Here is a 24,608-nt window from a genome sequence, read left to right on the forward strand (position 1 = left end):
TATAAAATCAGAAAGTTTCTAGGGTAGAATACAGCTGCAGCTGGTATGCGAAGAATCCACTACATCTGCGATTCCCTATACAATATTGCTTGCAAAGCAACACGGGGGACAGAGCGGAATGGACCTTCCACGGCCCTGCCCTGTGATAATACAGCAGATATGGGAACGAGATGGTCCTATGGAACTGATAAACTGCATACTTGCTACCCTGAGCCAACAGTCTGTCGAATTTTGACGAAATGCTGTCCTTTGTGAGAACTTTGCTCATTATCATGTCATTATAATGCCAAAACACACCTCCATCCCAAAGGCTACCCGCCTCCAAGGTGCAACCACTCCTCCTTGAGTCTGCGGCCTGAATTTTTTGTAAACTCTACCTTTAAATGTGAAGTGAGAGAATTTTACACCAATCGTAATGAAGGTATTTATGACTAAAGTCACTCAAACTCCACCTTGAGGGTAAAAAATAGTATAAAAATAGCCCAAGAAAGGGCAGATATCAAGGAAGACACCCTCGTGAACAAGTCAGTGAGGACTCCATCACAGACTGCCTTTGACTTCTGGGACCAGTCAACAGGCTGAGCCTTTCTTCCCCCCCGTAGGGATGCCTTTGGGTAAGACTTAGACTATACCGAGGGCTTCCTCAGGAAACTTAGAAATCTCTCTAGAGAGTCTCTTTCCTATATTTATAGCCAGGCTGTATTCTTTATAACTTTATCGCGCGTCTGTATAATTAACGAGACTTTTATTTGCACATGCTTTGCAGACAGTGTATTTATCACTGGCAATCCTAAAGAACCTATATATCTGTTGCTTAAATAAACTGCACTGTTTAAGTAGCTAGTTGTTCCGGTTTCTTATTGAACACGACCAAAGACTTGAGAGAGGCCGTGCTAGTTTATGAGCACGACTAGACTGAAGGTGCAGTCCACTGTTAGTGTGTCCGGAATCGTAACAGTTTAATATATTAAATGCAACTGGACTGATAGTGCTGAACTGGGCATCCCTCAGAATTTAAACCTATGTGCACCTAGCCTCCCACCTTGGTGAGGAGTGTTAGAACGCAAGGGGGTTTATTTTCTGCCAAAACCGTTTTGCCCCTTAATGCAATAGTGTGATGGTGTTCAGGCTGACCTGTGGCCATGCTCTGAGTCAGCAGGTGAGAGGCAGTCCAGAGGTCCCTGCCATGCAGTGCTGTGTGGCTCACTAGCTCCGTTTCCAGGCTTGATCCTCACTTTCTTAACTGCCTGCTTTGTTTAACTTGGCTTCATTTAATTTGCTTCTGACTTTCATCCTGCCCTAGGTTGGAAGAAATATTGACAGGTGGCTGTGGATGCTCAGTGCCAGCCGTATCATGACTCGTGCTGAGGGGGACTGCAACGTGGCCCAGAGCAAGCATGGCAGTATTGAGGCCGACTTTGAAGCCTGGAAAGTCAAGTTCCTCAGTCGGCTCCAGGCGCTCTGCAGAGGGGAGAAGAAGCCCTGCAGTGGGAAGTGCAAGAAAGGGAAGTGCAAATCTTCAAGGAAGCAGAGCAAAGAGAGCTCAGATCATGAACACGGGGCATCAGAACATGAGAATACTGAGGTAGAGCCAAAATCCGCGTGGCCTCGTTTCTGGTTTAGTGCCCCTTGGAGCGCTATTTGACTTCTCTCCTCCCTCCTACAGCCCAGAGGGCTGCTGTGGGAGCTTGATATTTCCTTGTTGTGGAGCAGAGGGGGAAGAGGGATGAGATCCCGTGGTGGTTAACAGGTAGAATAAGCCATCCAAGAAGAAGGACGAAAGCATTAGTGATGGACCTAGGCTAGATAGCATTTATAGCATTTATATGATGCTATATATGCATATATTTATATGATGCAGTCTTCCTTCTGAATATGGCGAGGTATATGTTGTGACAGATGCTCCAGGGAGTCAGTCTGGGTTCTCATCAGAGTCTTTGCTTTGTCTCATGGCCAAGTGAAGCATTTAGTTCTCTGTGAGCGGTTAATCTGCTTCCGCTTCAACTTGTTGAAGCTTAGGTGCTTTGCCCGCATCCCAAGGTTTTTCCAAAGACAGTTGGGAGAGTGTTATCTGAGCAAGTCCTGTACTTCCTCTGAATGTGTCTGTAATCATCTGTGTGCCTTCTGGAGTGTTGACTGCAGGTTTTGAATAGAAATCCCCTCTCTTGCTCTACAATGCAAGACCCAGAGCTGCTATGGCACTTTAATCCTCCCTGCAAGCCATTTATTGTGGATTTGAAATGATTGCAATGGCCATATTGAATTTTGGAGGAAAATCGGGGCTTTTCTGGCTGAGTGAATTTGAGAGTGCTGTCCACTGCAGGAACAAGAGGACTAAATCTTGCTGTTACACCAGTGCTGCTGTTCTGTATCTTGGCTGTGTACAGAAAGGGAGATGAGTCTTCTGCTCTGTGAAGAGGTTGACTTGGAAAGCAGATCTCTCACTCCCTGTGCATTCAGAAGGGGGCACCTGCAGGAGTTAAAGGGTTTTAGGCTTCCAGATCCTTGTAGTATGCAGTGGGAGCTGGGCTCCTCTGTATTGCCTCTCGTGATCGGCTAGGCATGTGAGGAAAACAGAGCAATCTGGAGGCAGGATATCTGGACTGAGTTTCAGGCAGTCTGTGTGCTCTGAACTCTTAAAAATACACACTGATAAAAGCCCCAAGTTTAAATGCATCTCATATACATTGTACAGGGTATTGGTAGACTATTCCTTGTTTTTCAGTAGTCTTGTTGATTTCGCTGGTTAGCATATATGAAGGTCTTATGTTTAACGTTCAGATACATTCCTTTTTTTTTTTTTTTTCTCTCTGATCTCTTACCTAGGCAGAGGAGTTGTTTGAAACCAGTAGCGAAGAGGAGGCTGATGCTGAGGAAGCTGGAGGCACAAATGCTGTCGTCGATGTTGAAGATCTCGGCAATATCATGAGCCACATGAAGAAAGCAAAGGTACTGCTGTTAGAATGAGTATAGGACTGTCCGGTCTCTGTCACTGATCAGTTGAATTGATTAAAATATGACCTGCTGGATTTGAATCTGTAGGGTCTAGTTAAAGGGAGAATAAAATATGAGCTATTGGAGAACCTGTCCCAGAAGAACATACTTGGAGGTGTGTTGGATCTAGTTACGGGCTAACCAGCTTGTTCACTGAGCAAATGCTGCAATGGAAACCTATTATTTTCAGTCTGAGAAATAACTTCCACAACTAACATTCAGATCTGAATGTATGTCTCTGCCACTGTGATTCGCAGTCTGGTGTCTAAACATGAATCCTGTTCCAGTATCTGCCCGTGGGTATGTCAGCTGAAATGCAGGCATGTGTTGTGCTGGTATGTTGTGATGGGGAGCAAAGCTGCAGGTGAAGTGGTAACACATTGCTGCAAGACCTTCTGTGCCTTGCTGGCTGCCGCCCTAAGGTGAGGTGCTATGCTGGCAGAGCAAGCCCGTGAGCTTGATCTAACCTGTGCTGAGGCTGTCAAGGACAATCGTAATTCCTGATTTATTTCAGGGTGTTACTATCCCTCTTTCTGTGCGGTTCTGTTCATGTTTCTTTTCTCGTGTTCAGTCTGCAAGCAGGAAACCAAACTCATTTATTTGGCTAGCACACAAAAAGGAGTGAGGATCTAAATAGCTGCTAGGCTAAGCCTTGGTGTGCTCCCCACACTTTGCTGGCCGGGCAGCTGGCAGTCGGGATGGGAAAGGTTGGCGCCAGGATGCACCTGTGATGTGCTGTGTTGCCATCTGTGGACTCTTCTTTGTCCCTTAGTGACTTTCCATGGTGGTGTCTTTCCTCGTGAACCCTTGAGCTGCTATCCATCCCCCCTCAACAAGCCCACCTCTGTCTGCAATTACACCTTCCTTATCTTGCGTGCCTCTATGGTGTGGACTTCTCTGAGCCTTTTCCCAAAGCTTAACAATTTCCTCAGCAGTTTGAGCTGAGATGGCACCACTGGGCCGCAGCAACCCAGGCTGTGGATTATGGGAGGCTGCGTGCTTAGGAGGGAAGGGGGTTACAAGGGAAGCGTGGGGATCTGCGTTCATCACCTTGGGGAGGGGGAAGGAGGAGAACACTTTGGCTGCTTGTAACACTGACGCTAGGAGAGTGGCTCTGTGGACTTGGGGACAAGGCACACTGCTGTGTGGGTACTGCTGTCCCTGAGCTTGTATTGACTTGTGTGCTGCAGCTTGCAAGAGAAGGGTGGATGTACTGTTAAGCTTTCCTTTGGGAGGGAGAAAGAATGATCCTTTCTCCCTGTGTAACTGCTGTGAGGTGGTCCTCTCCCTCCTCTCCTGCATGTGCTCACCGCTAGAGGTCAGTGACTAAAAGGGAACTGCATTTTCTGTAGCAGCCCTGCCCTGGGAGGTGATTTAGAGCAGGGAAGGGAGGTGGTGTTGTCCAGCAGTTTTATGAGAAATTAGGCATTGAGTTTTCACTGACTGACAAAATATGGCAACACCATGATCAAGGTGTAGTGTAAACCAGGAAAACAATGTATCACAGTCCAGTTTATGAATAAAAAGTGAGCACAGTAATAAAATACTTCTGCTCATAGCTTCTTGTGCCCATTGTTCTGGTAGCAAGCATGGCTGAAGTCACTATGGTATGGTTTTATACATAGGCAGTGAAAATTCATAGCTATCTACGATTTTGGCTGATGCATGATTCAAATTGACTGCTTTCTCCTTAGCTTTCTTGTTGCTGTGCTTGAGCAGTGAGAGGCCTGTACATTGTATGTACGAGTTAATACAGAAGTGTAAGTATCTGTGTAGATTAGGTTCTTGTGGCTCTGACCTAAGTAGCCTCTCTGATCTGAGCGGCAGCTTCTGTCTGAGCACAGATGCTCATCTGGAGTTGTAAGCTGTGGTTTTTTGATCTGCTGCCTTTTCCTCAGAGGAGGTGGCAAACAGTTGTTCTGCCGTGACAGCTGAATGCTGCCCTCTTGCCTCTGCAAATAGTTAAATCCTGAGAGTGCAAGTGTCGGTGTGGGACTGGAATTATACTTGTACTGTGCATGGAAGTGTGCTGGCCCTTTTGAATATGAGCTGTTGTCGGCTGATGAGCCAGGAGGCCCTAAAACGTTGGATCAGCCTTTCTTGATTGCTGCTGCCACTGAACTGTGCTGCCATAGTCATGTCCCAGGTTTTTGGGTTAATTCTGAAACCTTGAACAATGTATTTCTCATTGCTGGCCCCTTTACTCCTGTTCTGCATGGTTGATGCATGTAGCTGCAATTTACGTTTCTGGTTTCATGCTCCTGTAACCAGAGCAGGTAATGGAGAAAGGGTCCTCAGCGGTGACTTCGATGTAAATCCTCAGCTCTCTTGAACGTGGTGTCGTTTCCAGAGCAGGGGCAGGATATAGCTGTGTAAATATTTCCTGAGGGAGCCTGAACCCATGGCTATCCCTGTCATTAGCTGGGAGAAAGAATGACTTTGTCTCGGTGGTGAATCTCCTGGGGACTGTGCGCATTGCCTTGCAACAGGTTTATGCAAACACTTGAATTGTAAAATGATCCCGTAGGTGCAGTTATTTACTATAACAAAAATAAATGCTGAAGACTTGATATCAAAGAGCAGGAAGATCTGCATTTATGAAAGTAATTTATCGTGACCAGACTCTCTTGCTCCCAGGCAGGAAGATTTAGTTGTTTAAATCCAGTGCATCTTGGATTAAGTCACATCCTCACTTTAGCGGCTATGAGTTTGTACAATGAGAAGTTTTCTTTTTCAAATGAGTTGTGTTGTCCCTTTCACCACTTTTTCTCTCGCAGAATGCCGAACTGTGTAAAATTGCAGTAATCCTTACCAACACAGGCAAACGCTTTGGGTTTTTGTAGCTGAACTATCCATATATAAGCTAGCAAGTTTGGAGAAAACTTGGGTTTTTCAGGGTTATATCACCGTCACCTCTTCATATGCAGAGTTGCTTGGATTTGAAATGTGCTTAACAGTTTTTAGCATGGGTTTTGTGCATGTCAGTGTTGTGTATTAACCCCTCTGCATATGGGAGAGCGAAGAGCAGGTTCTGCCTTGTGCAGTATAGTTAATTTGAAACGTTTTCGGGTCCGTCTTTGATCTCCCTTGCAGGCATGTATTGCCTCTTGTGAGAATCACTAGCAGATAAGACAGATGTGCAGTCACAGACAGTCATAATTCCTTGTCCTGCCTTTTATGGGAAAGGCAGAGGGAGGCTGTGGAGGCGACTGTATCTAATAAATGTTTGCTCACATCTCTGCAGGTGATCTTAATTTAATTTTGTATCCATCTTCTGTTGCTTGACTTGATGGGAATCAAGGCTGAGTTTTGTTTTACAGCTTTTTTCTCCCCATATGCTGCAGTTTCATTGCGCTTTACAAGATACTGTCAAAGGGTTTGAGACAGGTACTGGATTCTTGCAGTCATTTGGGTTAGGCAGGTGGATTCAGGACTTCAAGGTGAATGCCAGAACCTCTCTTCCTGGTAGAGTTGTAGCTATTATGTACTCTTCCTTGGAAAAGAGATGGATTTTTAAAGAGCTGCTGAGGATAAAGGTACATGGTTCAAGGTGATGGTACGCTGAATCTGAGCACCAAAATTGGCACAGGGTTGGATGGCAACAGGATTGAAATGTATTAAATGATGGTGTATACAAAGGCAAATTCCACACTTTGTTTACCGAATCTCATGCTATATGGTGATAACTACTTCATAGCTGCTAAAATCCAGCCCTTTTTTCCTGATGATTTAGATTTTTGGAACTAGTTGCAGGTGATACTTATTTGGGTCCTGAACTGGAATTAAACCTTTGCATCAGCACAGGTAACACTTAGGCTTTCACAAACCAAGTTGCTAGGCTTGAAAAGCCCAACAGTGCGTAATTCGACCATGGCCTGGAGGGCTGGGGAGGTCTGAGGCTGCTTCTCTCAGGTACCTGATGACCCAAGGCTGTGGTGCTGTGACGTACAGCTTAGGTGGGTTAAGGTCTGGGATTTCTCTGCATTTACTACCCTTCCACCTGTTTATTTTTAGGCTGAGAACCTGTGCCTGTTCTCCAAATTGCTTTTAAGCAGCAGCAGAAGGCAGTGGTGGTTCTTAGGGGATTTAATAACTAAGCGAACTTTTACAATTGTGGCACGCTTTCCTTGTCCTCCAAAGTTACTCCCCCGAAATGCATGTATCAGATAAAATGTGAAATCTGATGGGTGTTTTTGTGGCCTGCAAAACTGCTATTAATCATAGGGACACCATTTCTTAATGTAGATTATCTCCCGCAGCTGGGAGATTGTGATAAACTGGAAAGACAGATCAATCTTGACTTGTTCCCAGGGAATGAACTGGCTTTATTAACCTTCATATTTATAAACTGCAGGCATGAGTAATGGTAATAATAATATCCTAATTTTTTTTGGATGGGTTGCGAAGTAATCAAACAGGCATATTTTGTTGACACAACTTTGAGATTAATGTTCTTGTTTTCTAAAACAAGAAGTTTAATGATGCTGATAGTCAGATTTGCAATGTAAATACAGAGGAGGGGTGTGTGTGAGAGAGCACGACTGAGACCGGGTTTAGGGGAAACAACGTGTGTCCCAGAGACCACGTTCAAGAAGCTTCTGTTTACTTCTATGTCCGTTTGCCCCAGGAGAGGTTTCCTGATCCCCTTTGGCACTCTTCCCTAAAAAGTCATCCTACGTTAGCCATTTTACCACCCCTGGGACTGTAAATCACGCTACTCGCAATGTTTCCCTAACAGCCTTTTGTGAGCATATGGCTGCTATGGAAGACCAGACCTTGCTGACGCTGGGTGAAGAAACTTCTAATGAAGTTGGCTGGAGTTTTATTTGAAATGGGAGAGTGAGTTTTAAGATTTATAAATTTAAGGTATAATGTTTGTAGACTAAGCCTTACTGCAGAAACTTTTAGAGCATGCAAGAATTGTTAGCTGTACTTTAGCTGAACTGAATAAGGCTGGGGTACTTAACTGTCAGATTTAGAAATGGCTAAAAATGATGTGCGCGTTTAGAGTTCACTGAAAATTTTCTCTGACATTTAATGGGTGAAAGATTCCTATAGGAAAAATGTGCTCTTATCTGCAACAGCTCGGTCTCTGGGCTAGATTTCGACCTCCGCTCCTCTGGCGCAGAATCCAGCGTGATCCTACGTTTTAAAATAAGCTTTAAGAAATATAATTTAACTGCTTGGGGACTACTTCTAGCATTAAAGTTTGGATTTGTCACAGGGAAGCTTCACCCTTCCCCTTTCCTATCTTCAAATCTTTCTTCTCTAAACCTTGGCTATTGAAAGAGGCTTGCCTTTTCCATGTAGGATTTGGGAGTACCCAAGGAAAAAGAGGAAAAAAAGAAAAAATTACTTTAAAGATAACCTCTGGCTGGACGTTCTGCCTTTGACATGTATGATTCTGGCTTCCTTGACAAGCCTTTGTAAAGGGCTTTGAGATCTATGAATGAAGACTCTTATTTTTTGCCCTGGGTGGTAGATCTGATATCCCCTGCTCTTCTTTAGTCTCTTGTAAATCAGTCAGTAAATGAGTAGTGAAGCAGAGCTGATACATACCAAAAAATTCTGGAAGTCTGAAGTCCCTCTGAGTATTTGGCTTCCTTTTTTTTTTTCTTTTTTCTTTTTTGCAACCCTTTCTTGACCACATCTGTTGTTGGAGCTGATCAGGGTTTAGCCTGCAGCAGTCCAGCCCATCTGCTTCCTATTTCTCACAGACTTTGTGCTGCATTTCTCAGGTGTTTATTTTTTCTGTGCATTTTTTTTTGAGGTTCTTGCCAGCCAAATAACACAGTTGAATGGAAGTCCACAAATCAATGCACAGACAGTAATTATCTGCTGATGGCAATTACTGGGAGAAGCATGGAGGAAGCAGCCTGTTGAATTCGTTGCTGTATCTGAGGAGAGAGTAGCACAAGGCTGTCCTGTGGGAGAGCACCAAATAAATACATTGTTTGGATAAGGTGTTATGAGATAGAGTAAATGCGTCCATGTTCCACTAGACAAACGCTGCGGATCGGTCATTCAGCAGAGCAGCTGGCAGTGAGCCTGTCCACACTGAGTCTCCAAGCAAACCTTATTTGCTGTGGCTGCCCAGCGGTCGGTATAGTTTGTAAGAGGCTCTCAACTGCAAATTTTGCATCTTCGAATTGCTCAGTGTCCTGCCCCTCTGTGTAGAGGGCAGCACCACTTATGGGCAGTGGGAGCTGCTTTTTCTTTCCTGTTACGAGCCACAATTTTGCTTCCTTTGCTGATACTTGGGCTGTCAAAGCAGGCAAAGTATCTACCCTGTTCACATCAGAGCTGAGATTCTGACATCTCTCTCTTGCTGTTGGTTGCAGAGGCTTGGCATGAGATGAGGACTGCGTTTTGCTAGGTGGTGTGTATATGCAGGTGTGATGGAGCATAAAAAAAGCCTTCTCAACAGAAGAGCATGGCATAAGAGAATGGAAGTAGCGTTATCTCAGCTCTACAGGAGCAGCAGGACACTACAATGTGGCATTAAGTGGGTTTTGAATCGCACAGAGCACTTAAACATGTGCCAAACTATGCTGTAGATTTGTCATGTAATAGTGCGGTTAAGCTTTTGCATGAGAAAACGATGTTTCTTTTTGCCGCTGGCACGGCCGGACCCTCTGTGCCAGTGCTTCATGGCAAGGCAATCTGGGTCTATCTGTGCGAGTAAGTGATCCCTGTGTAGGGGGTCATTCTGACCCTGCTCACCTGGGCTGGGCCCCTGTGATGATCAGCACTATCGAAACAACTACCAGTAGTTTTTAAAAGAGGAGTGCTGTTATGTATCATCTACTGTAAGCAAGCACGCAGAAGAGACTCAGGTGTGAAGCACAAGGCTTTGCTGGAAAAGCAGCTTCTGTGGTTGTGTGCATGGAGCTGTGCTGCGTGTGCCTTGAGAGGATGAAGCACCAAGTCATTTCTGACTCTTCTTTTGCCTGTAATTTTGGAAAGTGGGGCTTTGGATCTCAAGGGATGCTCTGCAGGGCTCTTGGATATCTGTCTTGTTTTCCTAATTGACTAGTTTACATTATCTTACAGTCAATGAAGATGGATTATGGTAGAAACCAGGCAATTTCCTTTTGACTTTAATATTGTATTCTTATGATAATCTTGTGGCCTGTCATCTACTCATTCTGAAAAGCTGGACGATGCATATCATTGAATGGGCTACAGACCAAAACTGTTAATTTGGGTGCTTGGAAGACTTGTATGCAGCTCCTGTTCAGGAATATACGGCTTGTCTGCTGCTCTCCGGTTAGCGCTGACTTCTGCTGATTATGAGCTTTGCACGTAGCCTTTGGCAAAATGGTCTTCCTGGGAAGACTGACCCAAGTGGGGAGTTGTGCTCAGGACTCTCGTGGTCTTAGGAAAAGCGTCTCTCTGCTCAACAGTCTCTACAACTCCCTGAAAGGAGGTTGTAGGGAGGTGGGGGTTGGTCTCTTCTCCCAAGTAACAGGCAAGAAGACAAGAGGAAACAGCCTCAAGTTGCGCCAGGGGAGGTTTAGACTGGATAATAGGAAAAAATTTTACACTGAAAGGGTTATCAAGCATTGGAACGGGCTGCCCAGGGAAGTGGTGGAGTCACCATCCCTGGAGATACTTAAAAGACGGATAAATGTAGTGCTTAGAGATACTGTTTAGTGATAATTTTTTTTTTTCCGGAGTTAGGTTGGTGGCTAGACTGGATGATCTTGAAGATCTCTTCCAACCTAGGCAGTTGTATGATTCTATAACCTGTGTTAACATTTTATGGCTTTAATGCATTACAAAAATTCTGCAGACGGGTGAAAGCTAAGGCAGATATGAGAACCGGCTGCTGCTTGCTGAGGTCTGAGTTGTGTCGGTGAACTGGATGCCTTCCGTTCTATGGAAGGCATTCAGGGTTTCTAATACAAAATAGTTGTCTGCAGTCCAACCAGCTTTGTTGCTCACAAGGGCTGGCTTTTCCACAAGAGATGCTGCTACTGAGAAATACACCCCTAGTTGGTACTAGCTCAGTTTGACTGGAGGCTTCTTCAAACACAGCAAATTACTGTAGAAGCAAAATTCATCGCACTTTCTTTTTTTTTTTTTTCTTTTTAAATGTGTGCATGGCGTTTTGACCACTTGAAAGATTGGAGTTGAAATGAAATGCCCTTTTAGTCCTAAACTGTAAGGAAAAGAAAGAAATGATGGAGTGGAAAAGTCAGAGCCATTTTAAAAAAAAAAATCTGCAAAATATGGCAAGGTGTTGTGAAAGGATGTGTGCTGCACGCTCTGCGTGTGAGAAAGCGGAATAGGCTGAAGTGGAAAATCTTACTGGTTTTAGGCTGGGCATTTCGGGACACTTGTTAAATCATGTTACCTGAATTTTAGTTCTGATTATTGTAGCACAGAGGAAAGGAATAAAAATGTGAATATATGGCCCAATTTTCAACTATAAGCTAGTCACTTTTGGGTGGAGACAGACACATTTTTAGTTCTGATTCTCGTTTCCTTTGAAAATCAGTCTTCTGCATGGTGTGTCCAAGGAAGTTTCCCAAATCAAACAAATGTCGACAGACTCATGCAGCAGTATGTGAAATGGAGTTGTGGTTTAATGACACCTTGTAAAATCCTTCCCTACAGCAGAGCGGGGAAGTTATAGCGCAGTGAAGCAATCCTAACCCCCCCTGGAGCCATGCAGATGTATTTTTAGAGTTGCGATCTGGGAATTTTTTTTGTCTTTGAGGATTCTGGCCAATGTTGAACCTACGAGAAAATGGACGTTGGTGGGATCATTTATCCTTCCACATTTTCACAGAAGATGCACAGTGCCCTTTCAGACTGATTCAGTTGGATGGCAGCATAAGTCTTCTGTCATTACTTGTCTGCATGAGTTTGGGTTTTAAAATGATGTTGTATACGTCCAAAAAATCTCAGCGTTGACTTTTTAGACAAAAGGAAAAAAAGATTGCCTCTGTGGGGGCTGAGCTGCAGGTCTGTCTGAATAGCATCCTTCAGATGGCAGCTCAGCTAGTACCTGCTGCCTGAGAATAGCACAAGGGACCTTCTGTTATTCTGCAGCAGAGTAAGGTAGAAGTGAATGGAGACTTCCATCTAGCTTGTCATTGAACATTCACAAAGGTTTCTATTCTAGGAGAAAAAAAAAATCTTGCCTTTGAGTGTGTTTTTTTTTTTCCCCTGTTTGGTTGTTTGTTTTTTCATTTACTTCTGGTTTCAGTCAGAACTTCTCAGGGGTTTTCCCCATTTCAGGGACACTTCTTGGAAACGCATGCCAAGATTTTTGCTTTTGATGAAGCCACCCCTTATTTCAGTAGTGGCAAGGTAATGGATTGCCACGTTCCCCATCTCTCAGCTGTCGTGCTTTCCAGCCTTGTCTGCTTTTTGCTTCAGTTCAGGCTTTTGCGCTTAGCTGGGCAGCGATGTATGGGGTGGGCACGTAGCCTGTGATTATGTAGACTCTAGTAGCTATTTTTAATAAGATTTTCTTGCTGTTGGAGTGTTTGCTGGTTCACCGATTACTTGATCCAGGTTTCTAGCGTTCGTCTTGGTGCTCACTTGCAAATGCTCAAAGCTATTTTTATTGGTGACTGACAGTAGTTGGGTATCCCGTGTCGCTGTGAGATTGGCAGGGTGTTTCAGCCGTGGACTGAGCAAATTGCAGTTCCGTCTCCATTTGTTACGGTTGGGTTGTGACAGCCAGAGCTTTGTACCTGGGGCAGGAAGGTCCCCACAGTGCCCTAGCAGTCTTCTGCTCCTCTTCCTTGTGTTCAAAAGTATCTTTGTGGAAGCCAGTTCCCTGTCCTGTTCTGTTTTTTCATGTGTTTTAGTCTTGCAGGAAGGCAGTTTGTAAGGAAACGAGTGACGGGCTGCCTGATGTCTAATCAACTTTCAAAAAACCCCCACGTGGCTCTTCCCTGTGGTGGCATTGACAGCTGAGCCTGAACTGGGGGAAAAGTTGTCAGCTTTTCTCGCTGTCCTCTTGCCACTGGAGCCTTGCTTCAGAGCTCTGCTTGGTGTGAACTTTCACTCTTCATTCATGTAATTCATGAACTTTAATACTTCATTTAACGACTCCCCAGGGAAAGTTTTGCTAATATTTCTTGCTGCCAGGCAGTCTTTTCCTGATAGTCTTGCCAACATTTTCCCTTAACGCTGATTCTGTTAGTCCTGGCTCCAGCCCCTGATGTATTACTGTTTTCTTAATGTTTGTGCCTTTCATTTGTTAGAAGATCCTGGAGCCTTTTGATGGATGAGGCTGTAAATCATGACAAGGCCAGGGGTTCCCTTTTGTTTGACCACTGGGAGGTTAAGTAGGAAAGAAGTTTAGTCAAAACTGGGATATTTTTTTTTTTGGTGTCATTTTCCTTCTGGGAGTAAAAACTTCTTGGGGAGCATGGCGGGGTTTTTTTCAGTTTGTATGTTTTGTTTTTTTTCCTCAGCCATGGCACATCAATAAATTGAGCCAGGAGGCTAAAAATGCTAAATTAAGTTAATTTAGGGAATGCTTCTTTGCATGGAGTTTAGCTTTCCTCTTTTCTTCTGTTTTTCTCACCCCTGTAGTAGTAGTTTGGAGAGCGTTTGATGTAATAAAATGGAAAACACGGGGGTATATCGGGCACCTTGACATCCTGGAGAGAGCACTTCAAAGAGGAGAAGCAGCGGTAGGATGTCCTGTTGGTCATATTTGGATGTGGCTGTGGATGAGTTTGGTAGGCATATTTTTAGGAAATCCTTTGAAACGCTTGAACTGTGATTTGTCACTGGGGCAGTGGCACCTCTGCCTTGGCACAGGGAATGCTGAGCCCTGTCTCATGTCTGTGCCCTGTCTCAATACTCTGTGCTCTTGACCTATCAAAAATGGGCTTCTGCCTGCCCAAAAAGTGTGTGCTGGCTGTTGTGCTGCCTGCATGGCAATAAAAGGGAAGAGATAAAGAGATTTTTTTTTTTTTTTTTTTGCCTTCACCTGTAGAGGAGGTCATCCTAAGTCCTCACAGCTGTGGTTTGATTGCTTTTTTTCAGGTCTGCTTCAATGGCAGTAACAAAAAAAACCCTATCAGGCTGCAGCAGGAGCTGTGCTGAGCCTTGTGGTGCCAAGAAATTGGGGGGTACCCCTAGGTCTTCTCATCTGTGGGTCCTCTTCTTTGTGAACACAGACCAGAGGATGACTCTTCAGTTTTTTTTTTTCAGCAGTGAAGTATTTCAAGGGCAGGAAAAGCTGACTCTTGTCACTACTTGCTTGATTTGTTATGGAAAGACAGTAATTTGCCTTAGATTTACTACAGGGCTTTCTGCTAAATCACCAGAACTTGAGAAGTTTGCTCAGTGCAAAGTTAACTTTGTTCTCTCTGCTCAAACTCTAAATAATAGATATGAAAGGTTTATTAAGCAAATAAGTAAAACTCCCAGGGCTGTGAATTCTATTTCCCCGCAAGAAATATCTGAAGCCAATCACCTGCCAAACCGAACAAGTCAGGTATTGCAGTTCAGAGAAAAACAAATGATTATTTTGTTTATACACTTTCACATCAGGATGGAGGAGGGGGGATATTATTATCTCTGTGAGGGGAAAAATGATTATTGAAATAAATGTTTCTGCCCTGCCAGTAAGGCAGTTTTATTTGTTCTTCTTATGTTTATGTACTTCCCTCACATATTGCAGTAATAGGCACAGGAAGCGGGTAGAAATGGAAGCCCTCTAAATTCAGAAGGACTTTTTCTGTATCTGAAGACTGTCTTGGATGGGATATCTCATTTGTACTGAAGTCAGCTGATGCATTTTTTAATATTATGATGTGCTCCATAATGCATATTTAGTTCTTCTGGGAGAATTAATTTGGCATGAGATTGTAGAGCTTGATAGGCCAGCATGTGTCCACTTGTAAATCCTGCGTAGCGTTTTGCTTCGAGTAGCTGAGAAATGTGTGCTGAGATGGTGCCTTTCCTTTGTAATTGGACAACTGGGCCTAGTTTGGGGTTAAATGAGAGCTTGTGGGAGGAGAAGCTCTTTGTTTAAGACTTAATAGTTAAAAGATGAGGATTTTAGCCCCTTCCTTCCTTATGCATGAGGGTTTTCCAGTGAGATTAATATTTTACTGTTGAGGAAGCATCTTGCTGATGAATGAAGGTCAAGTCTCAAGAAATGAGCTTTTATACTCAACAAACGCTGAGTACTTAATAGAGCTAGCCTTTCAGGGAAGTTTTGGTGCGTTACAGAAACCAAATAATTCTGCCTAAAAACTCAGCAAAGGGAGTGAAAGGAAGTAGAAGATGGAAACGCCTTTCCTTAAGTAAGGACCACGCTGTGTTACTGGTCACTAGAAAATACCTTTGTTGGACAACCTCACCGAAACCGAGCAAAGGTTTATTCAAAATGAGTAGGAAAGGTGGTAAACTCTGCCCCTAAATGTTTCACTTTCCTCTTCCAATCTTAAGCGCTTATTAGGAACTCTGTCCTTGAAACTCTGAGTCTGTGTGGGTTTTTTTTTTAAGTGGGTTGGTTTTGTATTTTTCTGTTTTTTTTTTTTTTTTTTTTTTTTTCTTTCTGAGGCACCTTTAATTTCTGAAATTTTGCTCAGGTACAAAAGAAATCTGTCTGTGTCTGCTTTCCCTGTTTGTGAAGCACACGGTTTGGCAAGTCAAGAGCACTGGTTTCCTCAGGGATGCGAACAGTTGGTGGGTAGACTCAAACTGGAAGTGCTTGTATGAACTTCTTGATGTCTTTGGCACAAAAGTGGCTTGGATGTGAAATAGCCAGAATTTTGTGAAAACAGAACGTCCTCTGGTTTTTGTTTGTTGTTTATCCATAACTCCTCTAATATTTCAAAAAAAGCCGTAAAGAACTGACAGCTTATAAGTTGTATGAAATATCAAAGGTAATTATTTACACTTTCATGCTTCTTAGTGCAGGCATGAAACAATAAATACCCATAAAGTCTCAGCAGTGGCACTTATACAGCGGAGGATTCACAATTTCTTCTGTGCTTATGTTTCTCCTGCTTGTAACTTTATGCTACTCCGTGATACTCCTGCATTTGGTTTTAAGGAAGCCCCAAGGGCTGAACCATGTCCTGTAAAGCAGCATTTGGTGGAAGGTAAAGGTCGGTGGGATGCTGCAGCTCGTGTGTCTGGAGTTGGCTGTGGGGTAGGGGGAAACAGCCTTTTCTTGCAGGGCCTTTGGTGATCACCGAATTTTGGTGGTGGACTTGTCTGCCTCTTTAGGTGACTTTTGGAGGCCGCGGCTTCTACTCTGGAAACTCCTGGGCTGTCTAACTCCTTGTAGTGATGCAGCTTTCTTCCCTGACCTGTCCCAAATAATTAGGACAACAGCTGCTTGTCACTCCAGGCAATTGCGTGTCAGGCACAAAATGATTTGTTCCCTTCGCTTTGTGCTTGGCGGAGAGATGAGGTTATTGTGCAATCGTGGAACGCTTGGGCTTAAACCCTGAGTCCCTCTCGCTCTCAGATGAGATTCAAACACCTTGTTTCTTAAAATGTCCTAGAGAATTTTATTGCTGTGCTAGTGGAACAAATCTAGTGTGTTGTGGGTTTTCTTCTTTTTTAAATTTAGTGTCCTGGATTACCAGAGGGTCAGAGTCTGATGGGAAGAGGGATAAAATGCAGGATTACACGAACGCAAGAATTCATGTGTGGGCACTTGTGTCAGTTTTAAGTTTAGCAGATCCATGGCTGAACTGTGCCACAGTGTTTAAAACATGATGCTTGAATCTAAACGGCTGTAACTTACTGTCTTTAAACAGAGAGAACGTGAGCTCGAGGAAGATGTTGGAATGAGCTTGACTCGAGAGAACGCTGGGAGGAAGGAGGAGGGTGAAAAGAGAGAGATGATTACGCCGGCTCTGAGGGAAGCACTCACAAAACAAGGTGAGGTTCTGCAAAGACCAGATGGTGGAGCAGGCTTTGAAGTTTTAGGGGTAGACTTCTAACAGAGCAAGCGAAAGATGGTGTTCTTTATGTTAAAGACACTACTCTGGATCCTCAGTCATGGGGAGGCTCTAACCAGAGGCAGGGGCTGTTTGTATCCCGTTGTTGCGGGGGCAGACTGTAAAGCTGGGTAATGCACCTCAGCGTGATGCACGCTATAGTGTGTGGAGAGTGTATCAGGGTTCACAGGGCTTCATGCATCTGCTAAGGCAACTTGAGAGAGAAGATGACAGTCCCACGTGCTTCTAGCTCCCATAGTGTAGGTTTCTCAAAGAATATTTAAAGATCAGCTTTGCATCTCTGTTTTGCATCTTAGTTCTTTTATTTCAAACTCTGATCTTGTTACTGCAAGTTTATTTCCAGAAAAGGAAGTAGTTCAAACTAACTTTAACAATCTACTAGATGACTAGATTAGTAGCTCTCCTGTGAGCTGTAGGGAAGAGTTTTGATGAACTTAATGCATTTTTTAAAACAAAGGGGAAGCATGAGAAGAGCCGGGCTGACAGCCTTGCAGTTTGAAAGCCTCGGTTCTGAGTGGCAGAGCCAGGAGAAGGGTGATGGGAGCTTCCCTATGCCGCTCAGCTGAGACTAAAGGGGGTTTAGTCTAATTTCTTTTATCTCTTAGGATAAGAGTGTGTTCAGTTTTCTTCCTTGCTAAATTAATAGTATTTCTCCTGATGCTTCTGAGAACACACTTCTGGTTATCGCATGCGGTGCAAGGCACCTTGCTGCAGAGCTGGGCTCTGAAGTTCCAGCTGTGTTCTGTGTGAGTCCAGCAGCTGTGGGATCCCAAAACCTTTTCTCTCCAGGATCTCAGCTGTTCTTCAGCCTGAGCTTTTCCAGGTGACTGGTGTTGTGTCCTGCCCATCAGGTATCTGATGTGTTTGGTCATTAGGTTTTTGCATTAGCCTTAGCACAGCTACAAAGTAAAGAGCCATTCTTTAAGTACATACTCTGAAGGAATGAAGTAAAGCCTTAGCAAGGAGTGGCAGTGACTTTGCCTCCTTCATGTCCGTAGTGGTGCCGCTGGCTGGGACCAGCGGAGGGATTGTAGGAGCCTGGTTTGATACTTGTTTTCAGCTTCAATTCTGCAGGCTGTAGTGTGGTGGCAGTTACACTGCAGCTTGCTGCAGAGGAGCTGGAGCACTCTTAGGGCCTTTTATTTTTATTTATTCATTTATTTAGTTACTACTGCTTGTGTTTGATCCAGAAGTCTAATTGTTCTGTCGGCCTGCAAAGGTGTTTGGAGGACAGGTGGATTTGGCTAGCAGGGCTGGGGCAGTGGGCTGCTGGAGAAGTGGTTGTCTAGAAATGGGCAGCAGGGAGGTGAGCATGCTTGTCTGCTGCAAGTCCCCGGTTTGGAGAGGTTAGAGGGGCCGCTGACTCCATGGAAGGCTGCGCCAAGTTCCCCAGACATCTCAGGATTTGCTTTAGGGCACAGGAACCCTAGTAGGGCTGTGGAGACTGCCTGGGGTCCTGACTTGCCCAGGCTTCTTTGTGGCGCATTGCTCTCGCCGTGCTGTGGTAGTGGCAGGAGTGGTTCACACTGGCTCACAGTCTCTATTGGTTCAGGTTTGGGGAGCGACTGAATGGTGCCTTTCTAATGATTCATAAAAAGTGGTCATTTGAAAAAATGAAAGCAGTGCGGGAGGGAAGGTCACCTTCCTACCGTAATTTTTTTGACACAAAGGCAAGCTCCCCAGAGAACTCAGATTTCCTTGTGATGTTCCAGGGACAAGAATTCATTATCCAGATAAGTAGGCATGTATTTCTCCCTGCCTTCGACATTCGGGGAAGTGCCAGCATTGGATCAACTAGTAGCATCCACTTACTTAAATCTGCAGTTTCAAAGACTTGAAACCATTGTGTCTGTATCCTTACAGCTACGACTGCCTCTGACTGGCACAACCCTCCCCTCCTTTCCTCTGCTACTTAATTCTTTAATGGTCACTCACCACTGAAGAACAGAAGGTGCCTTTCTTTTTTCACATGCCATATAACACTCTTTCCCATCGCCCCCCCACCCCCCACCGCAAATAACACCCTAAGAAAGGCTTATGTGGCTATAAAAATAAAACCACTCCCTCCTTCCCTCAGCACCATTCCCCCCAAAATAACAAGTGCAATGTAGTCAAAAGATAATCTAATTTATTTAGCAACAACTGCTTGCTTTGCGTGTAGGTTCAGTGTCTTTTCAAGATTATCCCTGAGGGCATAATTAGCCCAAGAGAAGGAAAAACTAGTACTAGTGATTCAGGAGAAAGCTGTTCTTTTAAACTGTAGTTGTGTAACAGAAGTTTGCCTTTGAACAGCATCTCTTCAGCCTACTGTAATGCCAACCCTTTATTTTGATTCACCTTCAGACAAATTTACTTTCCTGCAGGTAAAGTGAATATTGCTTAAGCAATGGTTTTATTTTAGCACCGGGGTTGAATCTCAGCTAAATACAGCCTCGCCTATTGGGTTGTATAGGTGTAAGCCCTTGTAGTTGCCTAGTTGCAAATACGTTTATAAAAGATGCTCTGTAATAGTTGCTTTTTAAAGTCGTAGCCAATCTTGTGTTGTGGGAAAACGCTGATTCCCTTTCAGTGTTCAGTCTTGCATAAAATACAAATACAGCACAAACTATTTAGTGCCTCCAAATGACAAATATAGCTGGGGAGAGGCTGACGGTTGGAGTATTTGGCTGTGTGTTATATTTGCAGTGGTAGCATTTTGCTGTGTTAATGCTTTAGTAACTTCATCTGTTTAGGTAGATGACATGAAATAAACTGAAAATAGAAGGAAAGTTTTCATATTAATGTTTCCTGGGCTGATTAGTAGATACAGCGTAACGTGTTCTCATTTGCTTTGTGCAGTTGCTTGTAGGTTCTTGAAATAATCCCTGCCGGGCTGGAAGTTTTTTTTTCTTGGCCTGGGTACCAGGAAGATTCTGTATGTGGTGAAGTTTGCCTTTCCAGAGCTGCTGATTTTTCAGGAAGTGAATTTAAATCCTTCTTTAGCTTTAGAGGGAGTCTCAAGCTGCTGTTTTAATAGGAAAGGTGACTGTGGAAAAAAAAAAAAACACAACACGCAAACATTGTGAATCTGTGGGTGTTCCTTCAGCATCCCCTGTGTCAGCTGTGCTTATTTCAGGAGTACAAAATATTGACCATCTTTTACATTTTCCTGCTGCTGTAAAGTCAGTACAGCATTAGCGCAAAGACCTGTGCTCTGGTTGGGGTGTTAACCGTCACTAGTCTTAACTGTTCTTTGATTTGCCAAATGTTTTCTTGTTAGTGATGTTCAGCCTGAAAGGCAAACAAATTGTTATGCCAAATACGAAAGCAAAGGCCGGTCGTTTCGGGAATCATGGTTTTACTGCAGCCGACCTCTTGAAATATTTGGAGGTCAACCATAATGTCGCACACTGACAGCCAGTTTCATTGTCCTTATCAAGTTACAGTTGTATTTAGTGGTGCTTCAGGTCTTCTTTGATGTCCTTCTCTTAAATGTGCAGGAATAAAACAGAGAAAACCAAACTCAAACCCCTGAAGAGGTGATTGTTTACTTAGGAGATTCCAAGGACCTGGATTTCTTAAGCTGCTCATACTGTGTATTTCCAACGTGTTCTTTGCTTTGTTCTTTTCTGCTGTAGCACTTCTAAATGCAGCTGTGCCTTTCATGGTAGGCAACACAATGGCAATGGATTAATGATGCCCAAAGCCTGACCCCGCTGACATTGTACAAATTATTCTGTTGTGTCTCTGCTACCACAGGTACAGTTTTGCTGCAGTCCAGTTGGATTGTTCTGCCTTTACTGGTTAAGTGAGCCTGCAGTTTAGCACCAGGGTGTCCCGGATACCTCTATTTTACTTGTATCCAAAGGCAAGTGATTATTAGGAGGCACCTTGTATCTGAAATAGTGTGGACTGCTTGGTTTTCATACTTTAACTTCATGGTTGGTATAAAGATATACTTTGATCTATGTTTTTAAGCTTGTATGGGCAATCGAGAGGCTGAGGCACTTTTCAAGTGCTTACCAGCCTTGCTTGAGATGAGGTTTTTCTTAAAATATTTGGTGGCTTTTGCTGTCCATTCTTGGGCTGAGGTTTCCGGTGCTGGCAGCACTGAGCATTTCCGACCATCTCAGCGTGGCTCACTGGGCTGAATTTTTTGAGCGTCCAGGCTTTGGAAGTGAGAGTGTTGCGCAGAGGTTGGTGCTGCTGGATGTGTGCTTTTACAGGCTGTGCGCTGAAAATGTTTGCAAGTGTCTTTGGGGTTCGGTGTGCTTTATGTATAGCTGTTAAACTCCAGGTGGCACTAGCAGCTCGCAGCTAGGTCAGGGATTAGTAACACTGATGCAGTCCCTGAAATGTACCACAGAATTCAAATACTGGCCATGGGAAGATTAAAAATTAGTTTTTGCAATTGATATTTGCAAAATATCAAACTATTCTTAGTAAGGTGAATAAATACAATGACCAAAAGCAGGCCAAGTGAAGTCTCCTAAACTTTCTTGCAGTTCCTTAGAAAATGTCTGTGTAAATAAACAGCGAATACACGGTTAAAGGGGAAGAATCCAGGAAGCAGAAGATGCTGAAGTCCTACAGCGTGGAAGCTGCCAAGAGCTGGTGGCGAGCTGACTGCAATACTAATTTGCTGGTGCAGATGTAGCAGCTTATCAGGAGCAGAGTAGATGGTGAAAGCTCGCTTTTGCGGGCCTGATTCTTCCCTCATGTGTAGCTGGTGGAGCTGGTGGAATTACCCCAAGTATAATAGAGAAAAACAAGCATAAATGCATTTATATTTGAAGTGCATCCGTTTGTTGGTTTTTTTAGGTTTTGGAAGGGCTTTGGGGAGTATTGGTGTTTGAAATTAAGTCTATTAAGCTGGAACAAAATACGAGATATATTCAGGCAAGGATAAAATTTGCTGTCCTTTCTTTATAACATGACACTCTCCACAGGCACAGGGATGGTTCATACAAATGGAAATGTGGCGAAGGAAATGGGCCTGGAATGACTGAAAAAGAGAGACGCAATGCAACAAAAACAAACAAACAAAAAAGTCTTGTCTGTAGCAACTTGTAGTTCTGTCTCTGACTCTCTATGTATTTGTTCTGGGTACTCAAAAGAAGAAAGTTGTGTAGGCTGGCTGCCTCCTTCCACTAGAGACTTTTCAGCCAAAGTTGACACTGATATACAGCTCTTAAAGACATTGAGTTCCTGCAGATTTCTTGAGAATTTTCGTATGAAAAAAGAGAAGGGGCTTGAGGTTCTGTCGTGGTTTGGACGGGCTCTTTTCCCCCTCACTGAATGACGTGACCTCTGAGTTGTAACCCGTGCTGTTTGGCCAGCTGGTTACTGCTGGTTGGCGCAGATGAGATTCCAGGCCAGGCATGCATCTGCTGCCTCCTGCCCAGCCATCGGGCCAGCCACAGCAGGTAGAAGATGTGATGGGAGCTGGAGCTATGGGGCAGGGCTACAGAAGGCACTGGAGGAGACCCAAAGGTCCCCCGGGGGAGAGTAGGTGAGTGTGAGGGGAAAGGCCGGGGTCCTGACAACGGAGCTGTTGCTCTGGCCCTCAAGGGGAACTGAAGCAGTGCAGGGCATGTGTTTGTGGGAAACTGGTTCTTCTGTGGGACAGCCTGGTCAAGAGTCCCATCATGTTTTCTCTTTTCCTGCTTGCTTTGCAGCCTGAATGTGGATTGCATGTGCTCTAGTCCTCAGTGGAGCTTCTGTCTTCCCAACCTCCCAGACAGGGGCGTAAGGAGCCTTCTGCTATTTGGAACACTGGGGAGGCTTTCTCTTGGGGGGCTTTATCTTGGATGCAGTGTCTGAGAGCAGTTGGAAGGTGACTACTGGAGATGGCTGATTAGTTTTGCTTTGTTGGGATTGTTCTGGTGGATGGTGATGGATGTTTGGTTGCCAAGCCTCAAAAGTCCCTTTTTGGGAGTAATGGAGCAGCTGTTCTCTTGGGATGGCAAAGCCAACGTGGGAGTTAGTGAAACTGCTTGGCCTGAAGGATGGACATCTTTTCTTCATCTCAGCTTGGGCACGAGGAGGTCTCAAGAACTTACAGTTGATTTGGGAGATTAAAATGGGATGGGCTGCCATGTTGTTGATGTCCTTGGCCTCACTTCTGTAAGGTGTGCTTTGCTACTAGTTGAGGTAGCAAACTACTTGTTGCAAACTAGTAGCAAACAACTACTTGTTGCCACTAGTAGAGGTCACCAACATGACGCGTTCATGGCAGACCTTTTGCAACAGCTCAGCAAATGGTCTAGCTTGCCACCTTGCCCTCTGTCAAAGGTGCCAGGTACAGAAGGCTTTTCCTTTGGCTTTTCTTCAGTACCGGTTGATGTGGGTGAAAATATCAGTGGTCTCTGGGGCTGTTTTTGTCCAAGGCATAATTTGACAAGAAATGATGCATTTGAGTATTGGAGGTTTTATATTCCTATTGCCTGGGCGGTTCTGTGCTGCAAAGGAAAAGGTGCTCTTGGATTAAAAGGGACATCTGTGTTTAAGTGAAAAGCCAGATTTTAGGAATTTTTTACTCTTTTTATGATCTGCTGTTGAGGCTGGAATTTATTATAGCTACTGGCATTCCCGCCCTTGAACTTTGCCAGTCTCATTTTCTTGATACTTGGTTAGGCTTGGTTTGTCTGCTGAAGCAGCTGTATTTGTTTCACTAACCTTTAGTAGGCTTTTACTACGTGTTTAGAAATGTTCAAGATGTTCTTTGTTTTGTGTATGACGAGAAGGATCTGAAGCAGCATTTCAATGGAGCTCCACCAGAAGACCCAGCTTTCTCTCCACTTCGGAACTCCAGCATTTTTGCATGGGAGGTACAGGCCTGTAATCCTTTCTCGTGTTCTCACTCCTGCTTTGAGTTCATGGAAGCAAGCCCTGCCACAAATCTGAAGCCTTTTGTACTTCTTAAAAGCACTTTCTTTTTCAAAAAAAGAGAAAACCTACAGAATAGATCTTGATGGGCTTGGCAAGGGTTTCTAGATGACTGAGCAGTGCTGGGAATGAAACTGGAGGTTTCTCCTAGCGTGCTGGGGCAGTCTGAAAAATTCCACTGTCCAGATTCCACTTCTTTCTGTATTTGTATGAAATACTGATATAACTTGAACAGGTTCCTTTCACCAGTCATGTTTCTCAGGTTTTTTTCTTACTGACTTTCTAGCTTTAGTCAGAACGTGGTTTTCTGGGTGCTGGCTCAAGTGCAGCCATAGTGTTATGACTTCCAAAATGGTCCTTAAAATGGTGGTGAGGGATTACTGCTGTGTTGCTCACCTTCAGCTCTGGCCCTTTGAAACTGCACTCTTGCAAAACAGCAGGAAATTGGAAACTCTTCCCCCCTCCTGTAAACATTCTCCTAGTGTGAAGTTCCCCTTTCTGTGCCGAGTTTCAGCTTTACCAGATAATCATTGCTTCAGACCAGAGGGCTTTCATTTATGGTGTTCGCGTGACAGAACCAGACTGATTTGCTAGCTGGATGTTGCCTTTCTCGGAAGAAAAGCCTTCTGAAAGTCGTTTGAGTTTGCGAAGCACAATGAGACATCGCATTGGCTTTTACCAAGCTTACAGTGACTGCGCTCTTCGAGAAGGATGGCTAAGTCTTTTTTCTTGTACCTTTTGGGGATTTTCCCACCACGGACCTACTTCATTCTTTCGTAATTAAAT

At 44.1% G+C, this 24,608-nt stretch overlaps 1 protein-coding gene across 5 annotated transcripts in view; it reads left to right on the top strand.

The window, feature by feature from the left end:
- Positions 1–24,608, top strand: part of LOC134518781 (S-adenosyl-L-methionine-dependent tRNA 4-demethylwyosine synthase TYW1-like) — a 119,727-nt gene that overhangs the window by 5,552 nt on the left and 89,567 nt on the right. For all 5 annotated transcript variants that reach the window (XM_063341979.1, XM_063341982.1, XM_063341983.1 and 2 more), the window contains exons 6-8: positions 1,304–1,585; positions 2,827–2,949; positions 16,752–16,875. In XM_063341979.1, the coding sequence (XP_063198049.1) occupies positions 1,304–1,585; positions 2,827–2,949; positions 16,752–16,875 (529 nt within the window). The remainder of the gene's footprint in view (positions 1–1,303; positions 1,586–2,826; positions 2,950–16,751; positions 16,876–24,608) is intronic.

The sequence above is a fragment of the Chroicocephalus ridibundus genome, chromosome 7 (genome assembly GCF_963924245.1).
Source record: "Chroicocephalus ridibundus chromosome 7, bChrRid1.1, whole genome shotgun sequence".
Classification (NCBI taxonomy): domain Eukaryota; kingdom Metazoa; phylum Chordata; class Aves; order Charadriiformes; family Laridae; genus Chroicocephalus; species Chroicocephalus ridibundus.